Here is a 10,152-nt window from a genome sequence, read left to right as displayed (position 1 = left end):
TTACGCTGTATGAATTCAGGATATGTGTTTTAAGAATTTCTGAGTTTGGGCTTGACAGATTTAGGGTTATGAATTCTGGCTTCTTTCACTTGGGCTTTGTATCTTTAAGATTGAGGTTTGCGTGAGTTTAAAATACAAATATTAACGTAGAAATTCGAAAGGGCCAATTTTCGACTATAGTTATGCTTTTTACGGTGAAATCTGAACTGGCATAGTCCTTCGGACCCCGGATTCAGATTTAGCGACCCAAAAGACATATAAATATGGTTGTAAAGTCGACGGGATATACAAATCTTTTGTTTTTATACAAAATATACAAGAAAAAACGTTGTTTTCGTCGTTTTTACGTCTCTTTTTGCATTTTTTGGGAAACTATGACCTGATTGGGTTATTTGGACCCCGGATTCAGATTTAGCGACCCAAAAGGCATGAAGATATGGCTGTAAAGTTGCCAGAACATAAAAATCTTTAATTTTTATTCAAAATATACAAAAAAAAACGCTGTTTTCGCCATTTTTACGTATATTTTTGCTTTTTTTGGAAAACTATGACCTGATAGGGTTATTTGAACCCCGGATTCAGATTCAGTGACCCAAAAAGACATACAGATATGGTTATAAAGTCGACCGGACATGAAAATCTTTTGTTTTTATACAAAATATACACGAAAAAACGCTGTTTTCGTCGTTTTTACGTCTCTTTTTGCATTTTTTGGGAAACTATGACCTGATTGGGTTATTTGGACCCCGGATACGAAATCAGCGACCCCAAAAACATATAGATATGGTCTACCGGACAGACCACTTTTTTTGTGTGCCTGTGTTATCGGAAAGCTTTCGATTCGACATCCCATAGACTTATCATCTGTCTTTCGGAAAGCTTAAAGGTTCATACGCAAATCGTGAGGAGCATAAAGAGATTGATGCCGCTTCGGAAAACCAGATTTACTATCTCATCTGAAAAAAATCGTTTGACAACTAACAAGGTCACCTTTCAGAGAGTTGTCTTTCAGGGTAACACCATGAGCCCACTTCTCTTTTACCTTACATTATTGCCACTATCTCTAGCACTTCGCCATTCCGACAGGTACTTTTGCGGCAAACCTGCAGATCGAAAGTACAAGGTCACTCATGTATTTTCAAGGAACATCTTAAGATCTATGCTAAAAACAAAGAGAAACTACATCTAACTCTAGGCATTGTCGAACGATATACTAAGGAAATTGGAATGGAATTTGGGTTAGACAAATGCGCCAAGGTTTATTTGAAGCGAGGAAAACCTAATGGCATCCCTAAAGACCCTGAGCTCGTCGATAGAAGCGCTATAAGACACCTTTGCGCTGGGGAGACTTATACATACCTGGGCGTGCCACAGACCCGCATTCAGGATGTGACATCTATAAAGGATACTCTCCGAAGCAGATACAAACGTCTCATCCGACAGATTTGGTTTTCCGAACTGTCGGCGAGGAACAAAGTATCTGCAACGAACATGCTTGCCGTCCCGGTACTACTCTTTTCATTTGGAGTAGTTCCATGGACGAAGAACCAGTTCAGATCCCTTGATATCGGGACAAGAAAGATTATGCACATGAACAAAAGCATGCATCTTAAGTCTTCCGTTCCGCGACTGTACATCTCACGCCGTCAAGGGGGTCGCGGAATATTGAGTCTTGAATGTCTTCACAACAGGATTATTCTGGGTACAGCACATAGAGTTGCAAATGAAAGAGACTCTTCTTAAAATGGTCAGGAATCACGAAGAAGTGAGCAAAGGAGCATTTCTGTACAAAGCAGCGGAGGAGGCTGCTGAAACACTCGGACTTGACTTCAGTGTTAGGGGTGAGCAAAATGCATCAAATCTTATCTGTCTCGAGTACTCACTCCTGAAAGCCCGGATTAAGAAAGCACAAGAGAAAAACTTTCGTGAACAGCTCCTCGATAAGAGGATGCACGGTATCTTCCACAGAAATGTGAAGGATCAGTCAATGTCTTGTGAGCTAACGTTTGCTTTCCTTAAATCTCCCGGATTGAAGTCTGGTACGAAGGGTTTCATTTTTGCAAGCCAAGACTGTGTCATTTCCACCTTAACATACCGTCGCCACATTTTGAGCTAAGACATTCCCGATGATAGCTGCAGGGCGTGCCATGCACACCCCGAGCATTTAGCTCACATGCTATCCAGTTGTCCAACTCATGCGCGAACGACCTACATCCAAAGGCACAATGCGGCACTAAGAGTGCTTTATTACCATCTCTGTCACTCTTACGGCATTAACATTAATATCGCTCCTCTAAATGCTCCTAGGGAAATCGAGTCAATTGTCGAAAATGAAAAGTGCCACATGTACTGGAACTTTATATTCTCGACAATTGTATGTGTTGCACACTCGAGGCTTAACATGGTTCTTCTTGACTTCGAGAAGCGAACTATGTTCGTTATCGAATTTTCGGCACCAGCTGACAAAAACATCCCGGAATATTCTGTGAAACTATTCGTCCTTATCGTCGGCGCTCTTGGAGGTGCCAAGCTTTCACTCGTTAATAGCCTGAAAAGCATCCCTGCGTGTCAACATTATTCTAAAACATTTGCGGGAAAAATGAATGCGGTAGTCTTTGGGTCGCTCCGTGTTCTCAGGGTGCACGAAACTTTTGCCGGATCGTCGTATTGATTCCGTCACAGACTGTAACCACCTATCTCATGGTCGTGAGACGTGGCTGTGGTTGAAATTATACCGTGATCTCGCTGGGAGCGGGTGCAATTTTTCAGATTAGCACACGCTCCCGGCGAAATCCTGCGGTTGTCCTTATGAAAAATTTTAAATTATATATATAAATAACTGTATTTTAACAATGATATTTTATTTAACACATCTACAGTCTGCTCTCGCATGACGCTCTGCCGTAAGTTATAAGCCATACATAAAGAAAAAAAGTATGAAATAATCGAGAAAAACATTATTTCCCTTCATATGATATACTTGCGTTAGAACGTAAACAAAAATCAATAAAGTTTCAACAGTTGCTACTAGTAGACTGACGCCTGAAGCAGTATGCTAAAGGACTTAACTTACAGTTAGTTTCTCCAACTAAAGCTAGATGATGATACTTACTCAATTTTTTTGAATTAAGGGCATGTGACACAGCTAAATACCTATATTACCGATCTCACTTTATCAGTTCACTGACTGTTTTTTTGAACCTAAGAACTTTTTTTGTAAATAAAATATCGAGCTGAAACTTTGGAAAATGTATTAGAGTACAATAAAGTACGTTTAGGTACTGCAATTTGGTAAGAACTTCACTGAAAATTATTTTATCTTTTTTCTGAACCTCGACATTTTTTGAACGTTCGAACTTTTTTTATACATAAAATATCGGTCTCAAACTTTGAGAAATGCAAGAGCCGAAAGAAAACTACGTTTAAGTACAAATCTTAATAATAAAAGATGTAGAAAAAAAATTTCAACTATCAATTCCATCGGCATCAGCCGGTAATATGTTCATATGTTCGTACACGAAAATACGAACCCTGGCGGCCACTAGACGAGGCTCTAGAGGTTTCGTATTTTCGTTTACAACGTTACCGGCTGATGCCGATGGAATTGATAGTTGAAATTTTTCTTCACATCTTTTATTATTAAGCTTTGTACTTTAACGTAATTTTCTTTCGGCTCTTGCATTTTTCAAAGTCTGAGACCGATATTTTATGTATACAAAAAGTTCGAACGTTCAAAAAATGTCGAGGTTCAGAAAAAAGATAAAATAATTTTCAGTGAAGTTCCTACCAAAATGCAGTACCTAAACGTACTTTATTGTACTCTAATACATTTCCCAAAGTTTCATCTCGATATTTTATTTACAAAAAAAGTTCTTAGGTTCAAAAAAATATTCAGTGAACTGAAAAAGTGAGGTCGGTAATATAGGTATTTAGCTGTGTCACATGCCCTTAAGTATGGTTTATAAGAGTTTAAAATTGCTTGGGTCGTGAAACGCCCACAATGCACTTTAAGGGTTAAATCTAAATTAAAATTATTTTTTTAACGTATAAAGTTCAAAGTTAAATAGGAAATTGTTAGGAATGTAACATTCTTGAATGTAATAAATCAAAATTTAAATTCTTCAACGTCCATCATTCCAATTTAACAAATATCAAATTTGTACAACGCATTGTTAAATGTAAAAAATCCAAATTTAAGTTACTCATTAATGTTCAACATTCAATTTCAAATACGAAAATCTTGGAAATTAAAAAAGAAAACCAAGAACCCAACGATTAAATGTTGAAAACAAACTCTTAAATGCTTTAATTGAAATTTAAAAAATAAATAAAAATAACAGAATAAAAAAGAAGACAGCTTACAAATTCCTTTCCTTTAAAAAATTTTGACTTGAAACCTTCTAATATTGGAATAATAATAAATATTTACAGAACGTTGTTACTATGGTGACCGGAGGAGCATCCGGCCTTGGCCGTGGAACTGTGGAAAGATTCGCAAAGCAAGGAGCTAAAGTTGTTATCGCCGACTTGCCGTCTTCTCAGGGCGCCTCTTTTGCTTCGAGTCTTGGAGATTCTGCCATTTTTACACCAGTGGATGTAAGTTTCTAAAATTAATCCTAAATCATTATTTTATACTTTTTTCACTCATGCACGTAATTACTGCAATTTTAAATTTGGTTAAAAATTTAACCAGTTTCTTAAAAAGACATCCTTTTTGGTTGCAAATTCAGATGTTTTGTTAAAAATTCGTCTTCTTGGGTTGAAAATCCAACTCTTTTCCCAAAAAATTAGCCTTTTGTTTAAAATTCATATTTTGTTGCTGATAAGTCAACTGAAATCTTTTTTGGATCAAAAATATTTTTTGTTGATAATTTATCTTTTTTATTTAAAAATTAAACTGTTTTAGCAGAATTTTCATGTTTCATTTTTCAATATAGTTTTAATTCCTTTGAATTTTAAATGATCGAATTTTCAAAATTGTATTTGGACAATACTTCATTTTTTACGTTTTGAAATTGTTCTACTTTTGAAACTTTCTTATAATCTCAAATCATTGAAATTCGTGATTTTTATATTTAAAATAAAATTGTTTCATTTTATAAGCTTTAAATTAGGAATGATACAATTTCAAATCTTTTCTACTTAAAATTGTCCAATTTTAGGACGGCAAAATTAACCCTCAAACGGTACACTCCAACCTAGCATACGTAAACGGTACACTGGTGCGAATTGGTTTGTTTGCAATGTTAATATTAATCATTTAATATATTGAACATATAATAAACAACTAGAATATATCACACATATTTAACACATATATTTAATATAAATTGAGATAATCCGCTGCAGCTGTGTTTGCGTAAATGCCAACAAAATGAAAAAACTTCGGGTGCGAATTCGCACCAGTGTACCGTTTGAGGGTTAAAGTACGGCCCCTTACTCTAATTTTCTTTGAAGGTGACCTCTGAGGCCGACATTCAGAAAGCACTCGATGCAACGAAGGAAAAATTCGGGAAATTGGACGTTTTGGTAAACGCCGCTGGTATCGCCGTTGCCTTTAAAGTCTACAATTTCAACAAAAATAAGCCCCATCTTCTGGAAGATTTTCAAAAGGTGGTCAACGTAAATCTCGTCGGCAGCTTCAACGTGATCAGACTCGCGGTTGGTTTGATGGGCGTGAATGCGCCAAACGAGGACGGTCAACGAGGTGTTGTGATCAATACCGCAAGTGTGGCCGCCTACGAGGGACAAATTGGACAGGCTGCTTACTCTGCTAGTAAAGCCGGAGTTGTGGGAATGACCGTTCCCCTGGCTCGCGATTTGTCCACCCAGGGAATCCGGGTTTGCACGATTGCTCCGGGTCTCTTCGACACGCCAATGCTCCAAGCTCTGCCGCAAAAGGTTCGCGATTTCCTCGCGCAAACGGTCCCGTTCCCGCAGAGACTGGGAAAGCCCGACGAGTACGCCCAGCTGTGCCAGACAATCGTTGAAAACCCACTGCTGAATGGAGAGACGATTCGTCTCGATGGAGCTCTGCGTATGCAGCCTTAAGTCATTTTTGAATGGAGTTTGGAAAGCGGTGATATCATGTTATAAGCATTTAAATCCCTGGAGTTTAGCTCAGTTAAAGTCTCCATTTTATAAAGAGGAAAATATTGTTTCAGAATGTAATTAATGGTCGAAGATTATATTATTTACAATTTTTAAAAATATTATTTTGAGTTCTTTTTCATTTGTGGTTGAGTCTAAACCAATCTGAACTGAAGATTTGTGCGTGTTTTAAAAGAAATCTCTTCTTCATTCTTTTTTTTTCTTTTGTTATATATTTTTCTAATTCGCCGGAAAAGAGGTAAGTAGAAATCTAAGTTTGATTTGTGTTTTTTTTTGTGTTCTGATTTTGGTACATAAAGTGGTTCATAAGAAAGTAGACTTCATTTCAGTTGAAAAGAATCTTTTTAATTCTTTTGAATTACTTGGAATACGTTTACTCTTTTAAATTTTGTTAACTTTTTTTCAGGACCTTGGAATTCCCTGATTTATTTGAATTTGTGAAATTACTTGAATTTCTTTTAATTCTTATAAGATCATTGAATTCTTCTAAATGGGGATGTTGCGTGAAATGAGATAAATATATTTTTAAATACTTGAAGCAATGAATGAATATATATATATATAGTCTGTTTTCAAAATTTTAACCAATCAGGTTTCGCTACCGCCGCAGCTTTCTACTTGACAGCTGATTATTTAAGCGGGACGAACACACAATGGCACAGCGCACAACGCATGGTGCAAAAGATTCTAGACCAATCATAGTCCACCATTTCAATCGCTGTGATTCTCACGCGCATGGCGCAAAAGGCGTCGAAAAATTCGGAAGGTTGAACTTTCATGCAGTATGCAGTTGTATTGAGTAATCTACAGCCGCATCTAGCAGACGATTTTCAATTCTCTAAGCTGAAATTTCTCGCGCGTCACGCTGTTTGATTTAAAAGTGTCGCACGTCGCATCGTATGTTTTAGAAATTTTTTTCTAGTTTTGCAACTGAAAGTTAAGAAATATAAGATAAAAAGTGGTATGCTGGACTCCCTGTTAAAAATATTTGTAAACATATGTTTGAGAGTTTATAAATATTCTCCTTTTAACATATATACATGTAAATACTGCAAGAAGTACCGCATAGTATTAACATAATTTAAAAAGCCTTGAAAAAACATTACATTTCTTGTCATTTTCTTTTCTATCACAATGTTTCGTAGTTTCCTCTTTGCAGAGCAAAATTTCTTTTTACACAATTGCAAATCTGATCATAAAATCTAAACGAAGATTTTTGTCTTTGCTGCGAATGTATTTACACAATTAAAAATTATGGCATGGAAGTTCATGCAATTTTCATACAAAACAATGTTTTCCTTTTATCTTGAATGAAATACATAGAAATTTTAATTGTCTAAAATTCATTCACTTTTACATAAATACAATTTCCATGTATTTCGTTTATGATAAAAGTAAATAATGGTCTTTTATGAAGAATACATGAAAAGTTGTTTCACAATCTTCGTTGTGTAAAAAGATTTGGAGCAAAGAAGAAAATCTCCATTTAGATTTAGGCTTCTTGAGAGAGAAAAAGTTTGGAGGTTTAAAATTGAATGATTCTTACACAATTAATCCGTGCATAGGAAGTAGCTGTGCAGATCCGTGTGCGTTGAATCTCCAAGAACGAGAAATTAAAAAAAAAAAAAACCGAATCAAGTGTGGTAAAAGATATAAACAAAGAATGAATTGGGAAATCAGCGAATATCCTAAAGAACGTGGATTAGTAGCTAAGAAGTGTTTTAAAGTTGTATGTGATTCTAGGGAGGAAAAAGATTCGAAGAATATTTGTATTCCTTTACCACAAAACATGCAAACACGTCGGTAATGGGCAGAAGCTATTTAGGCACACTATTTCAAAACTATTTCAAACAAGAAAGCCATTTAGATATATTTATACTTTAAAATTAATGTTTAGAAATCATTCTTACTTTATTTTTTATTTTTCATAATTTAAAGAGTTTGAGTTTGCCCGCGAAGGATGACGTCACGAAGATATAGCCAATATGTGCCTTTGGCGAAAAATGGCGCGAGCGGGAGTAATATTCAAATATTATTAAGAAAAAAAACATGTTTTTTATTGAATAAAAAATCCTTCCTTGGAGTAAAATAATGAGTTACTGAAGAATCAAAATATCTTTTTATCTCATTTCGTGCAACATCCCATTTAAAGAAATCTTAATGGTATTTATGGGTAATCCTGCAGATCTTTCCTTTTTCTTCATCTTCTTTTTTCTTTTTTTATATATTTGTTTAATCAGCCGGAAAAGAGGTATTTAGAAATTTAAGTTTGATTTGTGTTTTTTGTTGTGTTCTGATTTTGGTACATAAAATGGTTCATAAGAAAGAAGACTTCATATCAGTTGAAAAGTATCTTTTTAATTTCTTTGAATTACTTGGAATACTTGTGAATTCTTTTCAATTCTTTAAACTTTTTTTTCAAGTCCTTGGAATTCCCTGATTTATTTGAATTTGTGAAATTACTTGAAATTCTCGGAATTATCTGACCTCTTCTAAATTCGTTAAAATTTGTTAGTCTTTATAATTTCCGGAATTATCTAAATTCCTTGAACTTGTAGAATTCTCTGAATTTACTTTAGATGCTTATAAATTCATTAAATTCGTCTAAATTCCCTAAATTCTTTGTAATCTTTTATTGTACTTTGAATGCCCGGAATTAGATGAATTTCCTGTATTATCTGTTTGGGAATATAATTAATACTTGATGATTAAATTATTTAAGATTTAAAAAAAAAGTTATTCTCAATCCTTTTTAATTTGTGGTGATTCTGAACCCATTCATATTATTAAATTTATACACATTTCTAAAAAGTGCTAATTTTCTGAACATACTTACGAGAATATTTAAAGAAAATTGAGTTAAAGTTTGTGCGTGAATTTAAAGAAATCTTAATTTTTTCATAGGTAATTCTGCAGATTTTTCCTTTTTCTTCAACTTTTTTTTTTCTTTCTTTTGTTATACAGGGTGGACAGGCTGGGGCTTACATACATGGCGAGTTGAATGCTACCCGAATTGCACAGCAGCAGGAGAGAAGCCATTATACAAGGCCAAGGCCGTGCATCTTCGCATCAAGTTCATGATAGTTTCCATGGTTGCGTTCGAAACTTCAAGCGGTTATGTTCAGATTCACCTGTTTTCCCTAATCGCTGTCAGTAAATGTAGGCAATGTTAATTTAAAGTTTACGCATGTAATATTTCATTCACTTTATTTAAAAACTATCCTGTGTATTCATTACATACCTTTTTTATGCGGTAAAAAGAAGCGTTAAACACCATTCACTCTTCGCTCACTGGAAGCACAGAATATTATTACTATTTTATAGTATTTGTCATTTAGCAGCCATTCTATAATGTTATTGGCACAGAAAAAAATGACGTTTACTTCTCAGTTCACATGTCTCACTTCATTATAAATAAACACTTTTATTATTTGTAATTACTATATAACATAACCTATATTGTTTTGACACTTGTGTCCGTTTGAAGTCTCGAACGCAACCATGGAAACTATTGTAAACTTGATCCGAAGATGCACGGACTTGACCGAATGGCCGATCCGAATGAAACTTTAAAGGCGCGAAATATGAAAATACCCCTGTATAATGCCTTCTCCTCTGCTGTTGTGCAATTCGGGTAGCATTCAACTCGCCATGTATGTAAGCCTCAGCGTGTCCACCCTGTATATTTGTCTGATGAGCCGAAAATAAGGTAAGTGGAAAACGAAGTTTGCTTTGTGTTTTTTTGTGTTCTGATTTTGGTACATAAAGTAGTTCATAAGAAAGTTTATTTCATTTCAGTTGAAAAGAATGTTTTTAATTCTTTTGAATTTCTTGAAATACTTTTGCATTCTTTTAAATTGGTTAGAATATTCTGAAATCCTTGAATTTTCTGAATTCCATTCAATTCACAGAATGCCTTGAATGTTTTCAAATACATTGTATAATTTTTAAGTACTTAGAATTCCCGAATTTATTTAAATTCCTTGAATACGTGAAATTACTTGAATTGGTGGAATTCCTAGAATTCAATTAAATTTCTTG

General features: G+C 34.8%; 1 protein-coding gene across 1 annotated transcript in view; it reads left to right on the top strand.

Annotated features, from left to right (window-relative positions):
* LOC117177069 (3-hydroxyacyl-CoA dehydrogenase type-2) overlaps positions 1 to 6,153 on the top strand; it is a 16,735-nt gene extending 10,582 nt beyond the window's left edge. Inside the window, exons 2-3 of the mRNA XM_033367546.1 lie at positions 4,432 to 4,596; positions 5,458 to 6,153. Coding sequence (XP_033223437.1) covers positions 4,432 to 4,596; positions 5,458 to 6,051 — 759 coding nt within the window. The 3' untranslated portion in view covers positions 6,052 to 6,153. The remainder of the gene's footprint in view (positions 1 to 4,431; positions 4,597 to 5,457) is intronic.
* Positions 6,154 to 10,152: the final 3,999 nt, after the last annotated feature.

Source organism: Belonocnema kinseyi, chromosome 7 (assembly GCF_010883055.1).
Source record: "Belonocnema kinseyi isolate 2016_QV_RU_SX_M_011 chromosome 7, B_treatae_v1, whole genome shotgun sequence".
Classification (NCBI taxonomy): domain Eukaryota; kingdom Metazoa; phylum Arthropoda; class Insecta; order Hymenoptera; family Cynipidae; genus Belonocnema; species Belonocnema kinseyi.
The sequence above is the reverse complement of the archived record's forward strand: the minus strand, read 5'-3'. Positions and strand labels throughout refer to the sequence as shown.